This window comes from Apteryx mantelli, chromosome 1 (genome assembly GCF_036417845.1).
Source record: "Apteryx mantelli isolate bAptMan1 chromosome 1, bAptMan1.hap1, whole genome shotgun sequence".
NCBI lineage: Eukaryota > Metazoa > Chordata > Aves > Apterygiformes > Apterygidae > Apteryx > Apteryx mantelli.
Window position 1 is genome coordinate 151,544,921 of NC_089978.1, and position 18,450 is coordinate 151,563,370.

The 18,450-nt window shown below is 39.6% G+C and overlaps 1 protein-coding gene across 3 annotated transcripts in view; it reads left to right on the forward strand.

The window, feature by feature from the left end:
• Positions 1-18,450, forward strand: part of RERG (RAS like estrogen regulated growth inhibitor) — a 110,956-nt gene that overhangs the window by 74,790 nt on the left and 17,716 nt on the right. For all 3 annotated transcript variants that reach the window (XM_067306698.1, XM_067306689.1, XM_067306681.1), the window contains exon 3: positions 17,107-17,163. In XM_067306698.1, the coding sequence (XP_067162799.1) occupies positions 17,107-17,163 (57 nt within the window). The remainder of the gene's footprint in view (positions 1-17,106; positions 17,164-18,450) is intronic.

An 18,450-nucleotide genomic window follows, 5' to 3' on the forward strand; every position in this document is an offset into this window, starting at 1 on the left:
ATTGTTTGATTGGTGAGTGAGGGTAAAGAAAATGTAAACACATTATTATATAATTTACATAAAATTGCCAGTAATAGCAAGCAAAAGCATTGTATCAGTTGATGGATTTATCTGCTCAAATTCAAAATGGGTATCTTATGTCATCTAGTTATTATTTTGCAAAACAGAGAAGACAAGATCCATGAAAATTTATTACATTGATGACAGTAATCCTATGAATTAGTTTAGTATTATAACTGTTTACATATTTGGGATTATTCATCAGAAAAATAAACCATTTTGAAGTTGATAAAGGCAAAACCTATGTGGTTTCTCAGAGTACATGCTATATGCAGAATACATACTAACCCTAACAAATCTAATCAGTAGGGAAAAGCAAGCAAACAATAAAAAACAATCCTAAATTATTGGTACTGTAGGTCTATTTCCTTTTGAAAAATACCTCTCAGAATCATAGCAGAAATGTAGCCATAGAGGTAATGGAAAGTCTTTGTATTAAATTTGTGTTTGATTAGTTGTTTAGATTGTCAAAGAAGGGGTGGATTGTCAAAGGGGGTGGAGAGGGGCAATAGCCTGAAATGGTAAAATTTTCATCAAAGAAGTTTCAGTAAAATCTCTACAGATAAGGACAATATATGATAGTTGTAATGATACTCATTTTTTCTCTATATACTTCCTTTACTTTCCATATATAAATTAAAATATCTTGTTCCTCCCTCAGGCTTATGATTATACTGAATCAGTGTTTTTACCATGACCTATGTTGGCATACAACCCTGCAGTACCTCTTTGGATTCATTAGTCACCTGGAGTGGATTACAATGTGTCCATATGCCATTCATTAGGCGCTCTGCACTGCTAGAGGGAAGCTAGCTGAAGTCTGATGGAGCAAGAACATAATGAAGCTACATCTGAGTCTGCAGTACCAGATAGAAGTTATTGTCCATATGTCATAACTTTGTGTTTATGAACATGCAAGGAATGTTCTTTTCCTTCTCTGTTAGACTACATGCTTTCTTTAGTAATTAGTGTAGCTTGAAAAAAGATCTGCTGGAATAAATATATAAGGCCTTTGGCTTAATGAGAATGGCACAAAAAGACAGGTAAACACCTAGAGTAATATGTTCTACCCAAATTGGACACTTCTAAAATACACATTTCCAAGGGACTAACCCTATCAACATATTCCATAACCAATGCTTAAACCCCTCTGTTGATAGCTGGTAAGGGGCTGCAGTGCTCCCCCCTGTGAGGATCTAAGCAGTTGTGGAAGACCCAGACAAGCAGGTGAGCAGTTGAAGGATAGGGAAAAAAAGCAACTAGCTAGTTTTGGAATAGTTCCCTGCCTGAACAGTCAGAATTTGGCCTAACAATGCTTTTAACAATTATTTCCAAAAGTGATTTGGTTTAACCAAACTTCACTGCGGAAAGGCTAGGAATAAGCCCATCCACGTAAGAGATATTGAGAAATAGTGATTGTACTTCAAATTCACACCTGAGATTATTTTCCCTGATGCAGACAAACCTTTCAGAGCCATGAATAGCAAAGCAAACACTTGGCTCTTAAGATCAGTATCTAATGAAATTTTTTCAAGTACCCTCACACAGAAGATATTGGAGAGATCAGAAGATATCTCTTTAGGAGATCACTCTACGGTATAGGAATTTAGCCTCAGCCTTCTTTTTTTCCTGCTGTTACAGGCACCATGATTTCAGTCTTAATTCTCTTTCTTGTTGGGGAGGGGCTGCTGCTGGTATCAATTTGAGAATATTACTTATCTCATAGCACATAAGCAACTCCCCAGGGGCATGAACTTCAACCTATAGAAAGAAAGGCAAAGCTGCTGGTGACTTCAGTGGGTTTTGCCTCAGGCTACTTTCAAGGAAGGAAGAATTCAGTACAAAAGTCATCCCATGAATATACAGCCATACTGTGCAATGGTAGGGTACTTCCCAGCTGTTAAACAGTTTTAACAGCCCAATTGAAAATAGATTCCTCATTCATGATCCTCTAGGAATAATTTCTGTGGCATGCAAGTTTTCTGTTCATTATCAGCTTTTTCCCCAGGAATGTTTTTCTCTTTTCCAGCCATTCTTACAAATAATTTCTGTCACAGTGGTTTATCTGACAACAGGTTACAATGATTGCCTGCTGCTTCTCTACTTTCCCAAGCGCACAGTCATGGCCCTCTTTTCTCCTATATTGATAAGAAACATACATGTAAATGTTGCACTTTACCAATTACAGTGGGAGCGTGATGTGTGCCTTTTTTCTAACCAGACCATGCTCATTCCTTTAGAGTAGCAAATTATTCACCTCTTCTTATCACTTTGGGTGCTTTCTTTAGCCTAAACTCTGAAGAAAGGGAGAGAAGAGAATTAAGAAAATGGGGAGGGATAAAAAAAACTTCCTCATTCACTTACAACCTTGGTAACAGCGAGGAAAGCAGTAATCATTACCTTGCCTGTTCCTCCTCTGCGACAACAGGTAGCTAAACCTACCTGAAGCAGAAGCATGAGAGCAGTGCTGTTGAGAGACAGGACCAAAGTCATGGCTCTACAACCCTATGGCTTTCATTTCACCCCAGGGCTCCATGTTACTGGGACTCAGTCATATCTGCTGCAGGGTGCATGGGAGGAGGCTGTGTAGCCCCTCTCACAGGTGCTCTGTGAGCCCACAGGACAGGCCAGTACCTGTAAAGTGGAGCCTACAGACAGTACCTTCTCGCCTAAATAAAAACAAAACAATAAAGAGGGAATCAGACCACTTTAAAAACAACCCTTGCTCCTGTAAGAGGGGTGAGCAAAGCTCTCAGCTTTGCCTAAGGTCAGCTGGAGCTGAAGAGTTCATCCCTAGCCTGCAGTAGACCTGTTTGTGAGATGATGAGCCTCCTCTTTATCTCCTGAGGAGGATATGTCAGGGTTTTAATCAGGGAAGTGAAAAATGCCAACTAAATTTGCCTCCTTTTTGAAACGTATTAGGGAACTAATGGTTACAGAATATTTCTGCTGTCTGTAAACAGCTCATTGAAAACACAGCTTCTAACAAACAAAATAAAATGAACGCTTTCCTGAAAAAGTAAATCTGTAAAAGCACTGTTCCAAGTAAAAAACAATATTTATGTTTCCTAAATGCTTCTGTTTCCTCAGCGCCAGTCTATTTGCAGTGATAATCCATTTATCCCCACAACAATACTGCTACATACAGATCCCAGATGAAATTGAGGAATGTGCAGAGAAACTAAAGACCAAATTTTTCAAAAGCTACTTGGGGCCTAAAAGAGGATAATAGAACATTAAAGAAACTTTCAGAAATGCCCTAATATAAATGAAATCACTAGGTGTAGGGTGCATTTTCTCCAATAGCAAAGCCATCTTAAGCAGTTCCCACAAGACCACCTTTCAGGTTTGCATTTGGCCACTTCAACCGTTGGTGGAACCATGCCTGTCCCAAGATCAGGGGAATGATCAGGGTTAACAAAAAAAAGTCTCCGGGAAAGCGCATCTTTTTCATCAGAACAATTTCACTGATTCCATTTAGAGTTCATCCCCACCAACACTTGAATCAGCACGACTGGGTGGGCAGACTTGGTAAGCTACAGTCTGGGGAGTGACAACAAGAGGTGGGTGGAAGAGATTGACAGGTTCATAAACCTAGCCCTGCTAACAGGAAAACAGTATGAAATGGCATCCTTAGAGACCACTGCTATTTACATCCTACTGGGAAAAAAAAAAAAAAATCACACTAGATACCTACCTGTACTGTTAGGCACACTAATAGCCTTGAAAATGTAATCACCCATTATTCTGGGCAAGGTCTAGCAAAGCAGGGAATGTAAATCATGCCTCAGACTGGCACCTTGGCCACTGGGTCAGCCTTCATTATGAGCAATTGGAGGGGTTTTTTTACTTGTCACATTGTAGATTCCTAGGGCTGTGTTTCCTCATGATTTGTATCATGCCAGAGCCAACAGCTAAGCAAATGCAGATTGCTGCATTCTGTATACTGCACTCTAAAGGGTAGTAACAGGAAAAAAAAATGTATATTGCTTTATTCAACTGCTGGCAGAGAGACCATCATCATTTTAGAGTGAGCAGAGAGAATATAGAAGATCATGGGGTGAAACTGAGGAAGTGTTCTTAAGCATTAAAAGAAAAAAACTCAGCAATGAGAGGTTTATTAGACTAGTCGGAGTAAATAATAGAAGTTAGTATCACCATGATTGCAAATTTTTTAATCCTGAAGGATCTCCAAGCACCTGGCATTGTGATCCATTGCAGTGGCACATACCTGTGGACTCCCCAGGATGTAGAATAAGAGTCTAGCAGAGAAATATGGCATTCTGCTCTTCAAAAACTGCCATGGGATCTCTAACATCCCCTTAGAACAAACAGGAACTTGGTGTTTGCAACCTCATGCAAAAGGAATGAAGAAAATCCCATTGCTAAGGTCACTTTAATCTGGATAAACCACTGAATGTGATAATGACTGGAAAAGTCCTGAATATATGACTCGCTATCTTTGCCATCTGTGCCATTTCTATGAATCAAAAAGGGCAAAAGAATCTCACACAGATAGCACCTCAGGTGTTTTGGGAGTAATACATTATTCAGCATGAGTAAAAGTAGCACAGACTCCTCTTAATATATACTTTTAGTATATATACTTAGTATAGCTTAATTAGCTAGCTGAGACGTGAAGAACACTCCCTACACCTATTGATTGTGCTCTGGGGAGGTAGGACCAGGTCTTCTAGCAGCTGTGATGAACATCACAAACTAAGTTATGTTAGTCCTCTGAGTCTCAGACTTTAGATAAGGCAGAACTTTTACAACATGTTAGCTACTACTGTGGTTTTTATTTTGTTTGAAAGCATATGATGCTTATTAGCTGAATGCCCTTAACCATTGAATATAAAAGCAAACTTTTAGTGTCTTAGAACTTTACCATTTAAATTTAGATCATGCTTCCTCCCCACACACACCATTTTAAAGTTTACTCTGTGAACCATTCCCAGGATTGTATGTCCATATTCCAAGCAGAAGGCTAATAATAGCTCCTGCGTTATTATAGGCACCACATGAGTGCTGATGAAATTATAGTTGCAGACAGAAATAGGAAATTATAGTTGTTTATCCTAACAAGAAATTAGTTTAAATGAATTTAATGCTGTTAGTAGTATAGGGAGCCAAGTACACCATTCTGTAGCATACTGACTGGACCATTTGGCAGTGCATATCTTCACCTATCCTAACATGCTGCAGCCCTGATAGGAAATCACTACTTCCATGTTGTGGGATACATCAAGCCTTCTACGGGCAGTGGTCATGTGGGATAAGCAGTGATGTGAAATTTTGCAGATCACCAGTTTGGCTTTAAATTTAAACAGGCTTTGGTCGCCAATCACTTATGAAAAGTTGCTCTCCACCCACACCAGCTCTTCAGACCTGCTCCACAAAAGAAAAGAGGTGACTCTGGAGGTGATGCTGTAAATGGTGATACCATTAGGTGCCTACCAGTCCCCATCTCTCATGGGTCTTCTTTTTTTGCCCCTCTGCATTTCTGCCTACAGAGATGAGTATCTCTTACAGCATTTTAGAAAAACTTTGTTCAGACCAAGTTTTCTCCTTGAGCTAATCTTTTATCCACTCTGCAACTTCTTTGTGCTGTGACAAAGAGGCATACGGCCAATAGCATTTTACTTTAATTGTTGATCACATCCTTTCTGTTGTTCACTTTTCCTGTTTTTAGTGTCAAGATCCCTACTGTGGAAATGAGACCTTTGTATTTTAAAGAGCTTCTCTGCTCCTGCTGTGGTCTCTTAATCTTCCATGTGTAATGGCAAAGCTGTTTACTGTTAAAAATTGCTGTTACAAACAAAAGTCTAAGATTCCAGGTGGTAAGCAAGTAACAGGAGCAGATGTCTTAAAAATACAGGGGACAAGGAGGGAGGGGGAAAAAAAAAAAGGATAGACAAAACGTGAGAACAGCCTGCAGGAGATTTGCCACAACTTTCCATGAGATGCTGGAGGCAGTTTGAAGATTATACACTATATAGTAAATAGTAACAGTAGTTAGATAGTAAATAGTGACAGAAACCTGAAAATCATTGTGGTTTATGTCACTCCCTGATGTGTTTGTTCTCACATGCCACTCTCCATTCATTCTTTTGGGACTTCTCCATGTGTCTGTTTCAGGTACTTGGCAATGAGCCCATCAGTAAGAAAACAATTAGTTATTATCTGCCTCTAACTTCAGTTAGCCAAGAAGTTGTAGTGCAAAATTAACTAATTACACAATTTGAAAACAATGGGTCCCCATAAATATTCTCTGTGTTGTATTAAAAAGATGTTGTAACATTTGTCAATGCTTATATTGTCAGGCTTATAAAAAAGGGGATCAAGGAAAATCCATGAGTCAGTTTTCAGTGTATTTTGTTACCCTAATTCTCCATTCCCCCTTGGCATAAGCATTTTACAGGGCTGTGTGTATTGACAGATGAGCCACAAATCAGTCAATAGGACTGACATGAACTTCTAGGGTTCCAGTGTTCGCCCAAGCTCCTTTGTCAAAAAATGTTGGAAATTGCACAAGGCAGATGATTTTTCAAGATTTTCCCATATATCCTACTCTAGTTGGATTGTAATTGCAACACATAAAGTTTGCCAGGTCATCTGACACTTCCACAGAGCCAAGCCCAGAAAGCCAAGGTGTGCATGTAAGAGAAAATGAAGAATATCTGAATCACAGAAAGAGGTAGGGAACAGCTTTTTCTTCCCTTTGATACAAGTTGGAGTCACATCTGATAAAGTATGAGTGGAGTGAATATAAGATGGAAAGATTATTACAGTCAGGCTCAGGGGATGAGTGACAGTCTACTTGGACTCTGACCACACAGAAATAGCCAGCTCTCTCTACCAAAATGAAATAGGGAGCTGTGCACCCCTTTACATCACTGGGTTTCTGAGACAAACGAGAGAAGGTATACACTTCATGCCATTTCTAGTTACTATTTGGTGCTGATAAATGCAGATTTAATGAGACAGTAGCACAGCAGGGCACTTTCACAAAAGTACTTTTTGCCATCGTGAAGGCTACAAATACGTGCAGTAATCCAGCACTAATGCCAGTGGCCTTGCTCACTATCATCTGCCCTCCCTTCCAGGATGACTCATCAGGGCCTGATAAAACCCTGTTTTTAAGCATTTAGGGTTACACTAAGTCTTCAGCCCAGCACCAGATGAGTATGTTGCTCCATTCCAGAACAGATTTAGTAGACCAGGACATACCTTGTGGAACAAAATCCTTTTGCTTCTGGCAATGACTATGGTCAGGAGGATGGTGGAACACCAACTCCAGGAAATATCAAGCATTAACCCCAGTGTAAGGGGAACTGGTTAACTGAGCTCCTTATCAGCGACCTCGCTCATAGGTAAGAGGAAAGGATTTATGGCCAGAATAACTCTGGCAGTCAGGACACTATCACAGAACAGCTGGGCCTTGTCGACTGGTCCCTATGCAGCCGAAGATTTCAAGCAGAGCTGGCTTTTCACTTTGTTGGCAAAATTTCTTCTCCTTCAGGCATGAGACTTTGCTCCCCCCCCAAATCTCTGTGAAAGGGATCTGCTGCCCTCCCAGGACATGCAGACCTTCGGTAAAAGAGGAAACTTCACTTCCCTTTCCTCCAGTTACTCCTCTTATGCCTTACTGAGAAGGGAGAGAGAGCAGGGGTCAGAGAGAAAGCTGAAGGAGCATCTCAAAAAGGAGAATAAATAAGTAAATAAATAAAAATAGAGGCTTTCTACATGCCCAGGGGGGCAGGTTGTGGTGGTGACTTCTGCTATGGCATGCACTTCCTGCACGGGCAGCTGCTTCCCTGGATGCGACAGGCAGCAGGCAGCTACATGCTGTCCTAGAAGCAGCTCAAGGCATAGAGAAACGGCCAATCCTCTGCTCTTTTCAAGAGTGCTACCTGAGTAGTAGCCTACTTTGCCTTGCCTATGCCTTGAACCAGGCTCAACACTGGTACAGTGAAATCAGCTTCGAACCCTTCTGTTGCATACAGATTAACTGCAGCTGCACAGCTGTTGGATACTACATCCAAGAAAAAGCATCTTTTCCATCTCCCTATAATGGTGGCATCAGTTTAAAAACACAATCTAGGCCCACACTTTTCTCCAGTATAATGCAGAGAATACTGCAGCAAATGAAAGAGAAAAAATGGAGCTAGCGAGTTGAGTTGTTTTTTCAAACCTGCATTTCCTAAATTAGAGTTTCTTTGGGGGAAAAACAAAAAAAGTTCAGTCATATCTTTTGAAAGAGAAACCCAAAGAACTAGCTTCCCTCCAAAAACTTCCTTTCTGTGCAAAGGGCATTTTCTGTCAGAAATTCATCTGTGGAAGAATGCTTTCACAATAACCGGAAGTTTATCCTGCCATCTAAAGTGTTACAGAATTCCCTCTTTTATTTCCTTTCTTTCTGTCTTTTTCCTTTTTAAAGATGATAGGCTAATTTGACCAAAAGAATAAAGTGGGATATTTCCTAAAGTCAGTACTAGGGCTAATTTAAGGAAAAAATACCCCCCCCACACTTCTCCCCAAAATTTTCTGTCTTGCTATTTTCTTAATTAAGTACTGGATTTTTAAAGAAGCAGGTTATCCACCCCCTTTTTCTTCAGATTTTTAAAGTTTTTGTCCAAGAAAATCGAAGTCAAATTTGTTTTGTTTTTCACCTAGGGACAGAGGTTTCATTTCTTTTTTGAGGTCAAAATTTTCCACTGAGGAAAAAGAAATCGTAATCTATTTTACCCAGTGCCTTTCAAAACAGCATGCAAGTTCAAAACCTAAGTGCGTCAATCATCTAGGAAACTAACAGTTATTTGTGTGATTTTGTATGTCAGACTTGCTTTACAGCACAGTCACAAATATACTTGTCTCACAGACACAAACATCTGGAGGTGTTATCATTAACTATGTTTTGGAAAACCATATGTGTTAGTAATACCACACCAGAAAGTTTAGTCTTCATGAAGGGGCGACATAACAAGTTATACAATAAAGTCAAGAGAGTAGAAGTGGCAGAAGTATGGATATTACACATTACATTTTTGAAAAGATCAAAATCACTAGACACACCGATCTGATCATTTATCTTTTATATGAGAGGAGCCCTGTAAAATAAACAACCTTATATTGGAACAGTATATTATGGAATGGGATATTGTAATATAAGTTAAGTCTTCTGCTTATATTCCACATTCTGTAACTGTTGTTAAAAAAAACAAAAAAACAAAAAAACAAAAAAACCCCCCAAAACTCCAGCGTAGAAGGTATTGTGTAGAACATTACTACAAAAATCCTCCCATTCAGCGGGGATGGAGTGAAAGACTATTATACTGTGAATTTTGCAAAATTTGCATCATACTATTGCAGATAAAGAGTATATGAAGAAATTCTTTTTGTCATGAAATTACCATGCCATAAGCAGAGCAAGAAACACTTCCTGCTATTAATATTAGGATATGGTTATAATCAAAGATTCTGACAGAGGACTCTTGTATTTTCCATATTTAGTGCTGAATAAGTAAGGTGGACTTTGTTCTGTTAGCACCTAAGATTGCTTTCCCTCCGCTCTTGAAAAAGTGCCTCTTACCCCCCTTTGCCTCTAACCCAGCTGCCGGAAATAGAGGGAGAAGCAGAGACTATCTCCATCTTTGAAGGGAGATACTAACAATTCCCGAAGATCAGAATTGTTTGGTGTGAAAGCTGCAAACCTGCAGAAGCGGGATCAGGCACAGCTAGAAATTGCATAGAAGTCGGAGCAGCCGCAGGAACCCGTGTGCCTGGGTCAGGTAGCATCGATAAGCCTAGGTAACCCGCATGCCGTCTCTTTGACAACCAAGAGAGCAGAAACACGCAGGGAGTAGAGCACTGTGTGAACAGTCACCCTGGAAATAAGTGTGGACTTACCTATAGCCACTACCCTTGTACAAGTCAGGAAATGGACTGCATTAGTTTCATTCCACTGATGTCAATGATATTTTCATGATAAACTTCAGTGGAAGCAGAAGTAAGAGAATGTGCATGCTCTGACAAAAGCACAACTTATTTTTTGTTTACTGCATTCCTTGCAATTACAAAGGGCTTGCAACATAATCTGGTGTAGCCCTTCCTTCAAGAGTCTGCTATTGAGGCAGTAGACAGGAAATGACCAAATAAACCATACTAAAGACTGCTAGAGTTTAGGATGAGCACCTTTTAACAAGTTACTTTTCTCCAGATCCTTTTAACCCAAAAGTTCCTAAAATCAGGTACTTCAAACACCACTAAAATACAGTCACATCTGAGATGAACTGAAATCACCATTAACAGGAAGACGAACACTGCCTGAAACTGCACAGTGGAAAGCAAACAGAATTGAAGTGATAGGGATTTAAACAAAACAAAACAAAAAAACAAGACAGTTTAATTACTTTGTCTGATATTTGGTTAGGGCCAAAGGATGAATATCCTCATGAAGACTGCTAAGAAACACAGATGAATATGATTATGGTCTATCTCTCTTCCATAATAGCACAATCCTTCCAAACAGCTTTTTAAAAGAAATTCAGCTATTGACTTTGAGAAGAACAACCTACTGCATTAGCATCTACAACAGTCTTTGGAGTTCTTTTGCATATGCATTCAGCATGTAAAATCCTATTTACTGTAAAGATAAATTCAATTTACAGTGCTTCTTAAACACCGCAGTGTAGTGCTGCAGCACGGTAGTGCTTCTTAAACAGTGTAAGTGGGATGTTGCTTTGATCCTTTCTATTGTTTGGTTCTTGGTCCTGCTATAAGGATTAAGACAGAGATTTGAGACAGGGATTGCAATCCCTTTATACCCAGCCAGAACAAAATGATATTTGAATCCATTTTGATGCTTCATATTTGGGTCCACAGAACCAAAGCCCACATAATTACAGTGGAAGAAAAAAAGCCTGAAGTTACGCTAAATAACATAACCTCCTGAAAGGCAAGAGCAACACATTTTGTAACACAGCAGTTCAGCCCTAACCTGTATTTACTGTTACAAATAATATATACTTTTGATATTTCTATGATCATGTTCAGTCAGCGGGGACCTCACTATGCTGTTACAGGAAAAATAAAACATACAAGCTTACACAGTAATTTCTCTGAAGAGTTCACTGCTTAAGACAGTGATTAAAATATGCATAAAATATGCTGAGTATGAAACAGCAAGACAGGCTAAAACAGATCATTTTTTATACTGAATACAGGTCTCCCTTTCTTCCTCCCCCAACCCCCCACCCCAATCTCATCTCGCTCCACTAAATTTTCCTTCTAGCTTACTGCAAGCATGTTGGGTCTCGACCACAGTGAACAGACCAAGAGAGCATGGAGCACAGAGAAAACTTTCTGTTGATGACTCAGGCACCACTCATACCCCATGTCACTGAATTAACAGAGAGACTGTCAAAACAGAGTCAAATACAGATCATGAATACAGAGACAGAAGCAAAGACTGCATGTTTACATCCACGACATAGCCAAGATCAGAAAATGATAAGTTCATACTGATATTTTTCCCTGAAAAAACTGCAATTTTAGAAGCAAATTAAAAGTCTCATGGTAATGGTTTTAAAACAAGCCATTCCCTTTCAGAACTGGATACGAAGCTCTTGAAAGAGGTACCACACTACATGCCAAAATACTATAGAGCTCTGCCATCCTGCAGACTTGGGCTTGCCATGTGCTCCAAGGCAATTAAAAATCCAATACACAAAGGGCCTCTGAGAGGATGAATAGGAGATGAACTATCTAAAAAAATATGTATACATAATAAAAAAAATCAATTGCTTCGTTCATGAAAGTGCCTTTTGATCATTATAACAACTGGTTTTAGCCACTTTGGTTCCTCTTGCCAAATATGGCTTACTGATAACACATTGTCATGGCACCAGGAACTGACTTGTTGATATGTTAAATAATGTGGCTACTTTCAGACCATTTTTATAGCTGAAAATTCTCATGGCATAAAAGAATCATCATTCAATTATTTCACTGTGGAGAACTGTTATTTTTCTTAGAGCAACTTTGAACTCTGTAGCTTTTGGGGAGAGGGGGTGTTTTTCAAATGAAACCCTGCTTCCATTCTTCCTCCCACCATAAGCTCAGCTTGTATTAGCTGGAACAATAATAAATTCATGAAGACATGTATTCAGGCAGGTTGTAAATCTAGCCAGAGCATTTATATGTTACTAAATCCAAACAAAGATCTAAAGCAAGATTCAATGGTTTCAAAAACAAATGTTCCAAAAGATGTGGGCTGAGATTTTTAAAGCTGAGTAAGGGACTCAGCCACATACGTCCCAAAGATTGATTAATTATGTGGTTGACAGTCTCAGTTTATATGCCAAGTTAATTCCTGGTATAACTTCATTGTCTTCAATGGAGCTACACTGTGAATGTATTTGACAGATAGTCGTGTTTCTTCTCCAAGAATAACTTCTAAGGCAGAAGGTTAACATGAGTGAGTGAAAGTCCCAGGACAAGTTCTACCCTAATATAAACCCTGTGCAAGTGTAAGTAAAGGCAGAAGGAGACATGAGTCTATTCTTCCTTTGCTGGGACATTACATCAATCCCCTTAGGTAACGGTCATGTCTCCGAAAAGCACAGTAGGAATCCAAATTACAGTCTGCTGGAGATTCTTTCCTTCTAAGTCTGCACGCTCATGTGTTTCACAAGCCGTAAATGTTCAGGGAAGGGCCTGGAATAGTCTCAGTGCAAGACCATGAAATTCAGTTCTCTGAGGTACTGCATGAAGCTGAATCTTGCGTGCTTCAAAGTGCATTTCCTCTCTTCATAGATGAGCACTGGAAATGACTGTTTTAATATTAACACTGGAATTAGTCATCTAATTTAATCAGAAAATAATGCATTTCAGACAATCTCAATATTAATTTGAATCAAACCACTGCAGTTGGATTTTTTTTTTCATGTGTTGGGGTATTTTCAGCTGATTACCAATATTAGAGTTAAGCTGGTCTAAACAAAGCTGATGGGTCACAAAACAGGGTGCACACACCTACGCTATGCATGTGAAGGAAGTTGCTCCCATCTCAGTTCTTTATATGCAGCATTGTTAAGTGCATTAGTAAGTTTTATTACCTTGCTTGAAATGTCATTTATGCCAAAGGCAGAAATCTGAGTACTATAGTTCTAAGTATAGCGAATTCTTAATGTTCTCATTTCTGATTCTTCTGCTGGCAGAAGTTGCTTTACTAAAACAAGAGTGATGTAATCTGGCAGTAAGTGAACTCAACATAAACAAATGGCTCCACAGTAATACCCGCGTTCTAGAGGGATCATTTTTAGGGCAGGCAGCGTGAGCCAGCAAGCTGGTCTAGCCACTGACAGCCTGAGTGCTTGCACTCTCTTCCCAGCTCTCCTCTCATTGACTCCTTTCAGTCAAATTGGATCATAAAGTCACATAGATTGTTTTAATACAAAACTTGATATCGGGGGCCTAGCTGCCAAGCACCATTAATGAGACAAAAGTGAAGACGCTTCCTGTCCAAAACAGTTTGCAATCATTTATAAACAAGGCAGACGGTGGATCAAGAGCATCTCATATTCTCCATCTGTAAAACACAGCTACTAATCTTCAGTCTTGTAAAAACATGTGGAAGGGAAAAGCACTGTAAGATGGACTGTGACTATTGCTGTGAAGGACAGCAGGAGCACTTTGAGCTCAGGCTGTTTAAACTCTTTTGATCCTGGCTTCTGCTAGTGAAGGAACCAGCCAGCCCAGACGGGAGGGAAGGCTGAGCAGAGCTAGCCGCACAGGGACAGCAGCTCTATATGGCCCTGCACATATACTGGCACAGGCCACATGGCTCTGAAACAGATGCTCAGTCTCCCCAGGTTGTGCTGGGGTGGCTCTATACTTCCCTCCACTTGGCACAAGGAAGCCTTATGCAAGTACTTCGTTATCAGCCATGCCTAGTGAGCGACTCCCTGGGCTTCCCGCTGAGACCTGCCAGCAAGGGAAACTAATTGCCATCTGGCCCTGTGTATGGCAAGCTTCTTCCCCACCTTCCTTTCTTTCCTTCAGCTTCCTCCCAAGTATATGATTATTTATTACTTCTGCATAGAGGCCTTCCCTGTTGGAGACAAATACAACCTACTTTCTCCCTCCTTGCCAGAGCTCACATCTGTGATCTCCTATTCTTCACCTCCGTTTCACTCATGCAAGCCTGTCTCTTTTCTTCCAGCATATGAACCATACCTCTGTTCTCCCAGGTTCATCTCAGCAGACACAGTCCAGTTCTACCTTTCCTTTTTATTGCCTGTCACCTCCTCACCTCCTTCATCAGGGCTACTGCTGAAATCAGCTCTTCTCCCTCTTTTTCTCACAAGCTGCTGCTGTCCACCGCCTCTCTCTCAGACATTAGTGCTTAACTGATTTTCTTCCAGTCCCCTTTATTACTTCAACCCTCCTCTCCAGCAATTTCAGTCTACTGTACAAGATTATCATATTAGTGGAATACGTTTAAATATGAAAACAGTTGGAAAGGTCCCCCACTCTCTCCCCTGCCTTTCCTCTCTCCATTAGCTACTCCAGGCCCAGACCCAGGCTCCAGCATAAGGCATTGCAGCACAGGCAGCATGTCACTGCTTCTCCTTCAGAGTATGTCCATGAAAGAACTCAGATATCAAAGTCTTAAGCTTTATTTTTAATGTGATTATGAGAAGGCAGGTAAAGCAAGTTTCTGCCTGGCTAGAAATTAAATGTGAGCCTTTCAGCTTTTTTAAACACCAACAAGTATTTGGCTCAGGAAACGCTACCCTGCTCAGCTGAAAAATCAGAAGGATGACCAGACCATGCCCACGTGCCTAAATGGTTACACGGCAAGTGAAACGCTTTTGCTAGCCGCCTGTGAGCTGGCATCACAGGAGCCCTCCCAAATCATAATACAGCAGGGTGCAAATGCACTGCAATAAAGGCCATCTTGTGGGGTTTTCTTCTCCCCTTTAACAGCATCGCTATGTATGCATGGGTGGTGCTTATTAAAAACAGTAAAATAGTAATAGCTGAGAAACAAGAAAGACCATGATTACACCCACATGAATTCTCTATTCTGAAATTAAAGTAAATTATAATTCTCCCTCTTTAGAGTCCACTTGAGAGCCCACTCTGCCTCCATGAAGCTACTAGCTTCTCTGCACCAGCTAACCCTTTCTGGGAATACTTTGCCATCCTGAGCATCTGTGAAAACCACAGTGCATCCAGGATGGATGAGCTGAAAGAGATCTAGTGCTATTTGTTCTGCACCCTCAGGCAAGCAAGCTTATCACCTTAAGGAGCTACAGTACTCCTGGAAGCATTTTTCAAACCTTTTTCTTTAAAAGGAATGTGCTAAGGAGCCTTCTGAATGCATGTCAGAAAAACTCTTACCCTGCATAACTTCCCCAGTCAAAATTGGGGGGGGGGGGTGGAGGAACCCCAAGCATGCTGTGTATTTTACTAGCAATTAGAGAACCAATTACTAGCAATTAGAGAACAGTTATGACCAACTTTTGAAATGTCAAGATGCTTAAACTATTCCAGCTGAGGTAAAATGTGGAAGAAAATCCCTGGTACAGACATCATTACAGATTGAAAATAAGCTACAGAGATATCTTCTACCTGTTTAATGATACCCGCATTAGGACTAGGACTTGAAAAGTTACTTTGGATGAAAATTGCCACATTCACCTGTCAAATAACCCTGATTTGAAATTGCCTCTTGTGTACTGACCTCAGTTCCTTGGTATCAGCTTCTAACTACCCCCTCCAAGCACAAGGCATAGTTAAGTCTTCCCAATAACTCATGTTCTTCTGTAAATCTGTAAACAATTAGGTTTGTTCTGTTGAGTTTTGAGCCTTGTCCTACTCTTGGGCACAGAAATAAGGGATGCTGGGTCTTCCTATTGCTTTCTTTTCAAGAAGAATCAGAATTGGGTTTAGATGTCACCTTCAGCTGGCCACCTGCAACTGAAAAAAAGAACAGAACACAGTCCCAAAGGCTGACAACCTGGAAAGCTTTTCCTATAGCTGAAATCACTGCATTTGCTGCTAATGCAGTGATGTTTCCATCCCCATCTTAGAAATGCAGAAAGGATTTTGAATACTTGGCAGTGGTGAATGGTTCATTTACACCACTAGAAATTCAAGGCACTTCTTGATTTTAAGTTAGATGGCTAAAACTTAATCAATATCCTGACAAAACCTTTGGAGTGCAAGTATGAGGGGTGAAAGGACAGGCAAAATTGTGTATAAGAATATAAGTAGCAAGATTTTACTCCATAAACTGAAACTGAGAACTATTTATCCAGTGCTCTAAAATTCAAAGCTTTACTTATACTTTTCCAAATTCATTAATTATATTTGCTGACCATAATTTTAAGATGTTATAGCTGATTGCTCACAGTGACAGATACGCAAAATGTGGAAGATAAATAGTTGCAAGGAAAGTATGCTGAAATACAGAAGCAAACTATTTAGCTAATTATATATTTACCTCACAAGATTTAAAATCTGAAGGGAAAGATTTTGAAGAATTAAAAGATTTTGAACACTTCTGGTTTTGACATTTCAAAGCATCCTGGTTCAAAACCTGCCAACCCTTTTCCCATTGGCCATGAAAGATTTAAAGCATCCAAAAGAATTAATGTTTTTTAAAATGTTATCTGCTCATAGCACTGCAAATGAAGGGTTGTTTCATCTTTTTAATGATAGAAGCTATCATGACAAAAAATAAATAAAATAAAATTAGAGTCTGTCATTGAAAACCTTCTGATACCATTTGTTCTACATTGTTAAATGTAAATGGTTAGGGTTTTTTTTTATTTTTAAAAACATTCCCCCTTCTAAAAGTGTAAGTGGGCCTTGAACATTGAAAAGACCTTGACTATTCCCAACAGCAGCATTGAATTCTACTCACAGAAGAGCTGCGACTTGAGCATTTGCCAGCAAGCTTTTCTGTGTGAAACTTTAAAAATTGGATGAATTGATGGCTTGTGCATCTCATGTGTAATCTTTTTGTTCCTCCAGCTCTCGTTGTACGCTTCCTGACCAAACGGTTCATCTGGGAGTATGACCCGACACTAGGTAGGTTACATTTTATTCTATACACATGTGGCATACTATATATAATAACATGGGTGAAGTAATGGAAAATCATTGAGTTAAAATTCCAGGTCTCAGTCAACCTTTAAGTTTGCTGTAAAAACCTCTATGGTCATTTAAAGCTGGGACAAATTATTAGCTAAGATGACAGTATAGAGAAGCACTAACATACTCAAATGAAAGCTGAATTAATATACGAGGCAAAATTCTGCCCACACAGAATTCAGTGGGAATTTTGCCACTGAAAGCAATTGCGTAAGTATTTCAGTCTAAAAATTAAAATACTTAGTGTGCAATCAGTTTTCTGCTCATGGATAACCCAATCAGCAACTGCTGAACAGGAAGAAATCTGGTATACAGATCTCAAAAAAGCAAGGAAAACAAATAATTTTATAGTTACTTGCTCTCTACCTACCTTTAGGTAAGTATTTTAGTTCCCAGCTTTCAAAAACATGTCTCAATGTTAAGGTGACCAGATAGGGACACTAGTCATCAAAAGCACATCAACACTTTCCTCTCCATAGCTCCCCCTCAGTTGTGTTGCATTTGGCACTTTTGAAAAGTTGGCACGGTTGTCTTAAATTTAGATTTCAAACAGTTGCTCTGAATTACAGACCTCTTGAAAATTTGGGCCAATAGAGTTCTTAGTATTTCCTAATTAGCATATATTTGAATGCTCAGGACCATAGAAAATCCAGACCAAGAAGTCTGAAACAAGGCAACCAAATCTTAGAAGCCACCTTCAAAACTTCAGAACTAAATAATTCACACATGCAGTAAGGGGCCAGGAAATTTCCTTTTCTCCTACAATCCATTGCCACCTCCTTCTTAAACTTCCTTTTGAGAGTCAAATGAAGATTTTCTAGTTAAATGCCTGTTTCTCTGTTGGGCTTGTTTCTGTAAGAGGTCTCACTAAAGATATGCTAGAGAACAATATAAACTTGCACAGCAGAAGCAAACAAGTTTAATACGCTTCATTGCCAAATTCAAGCAGCTCCTTCAACAAAGCAAAGCATCCAGTATCATACTCAGTATTTTTTTCTGAATGATTGACAGATATCAGAAAGCTCATCTCAGGAAAACAATCCTCAGAACTAACCCTGAACTCAAATATATCTTTTATCTGCTAATATCAATATATTCATCAGTGCACTATACCTGTCACCTGTCCTGTACTACATAGTGGGATAATGTATGATATTTTATTGGGTAAACTTCACATTTCTATCATTGATGGATCATTTTCAGAGCTTGACAATACAAGTATCT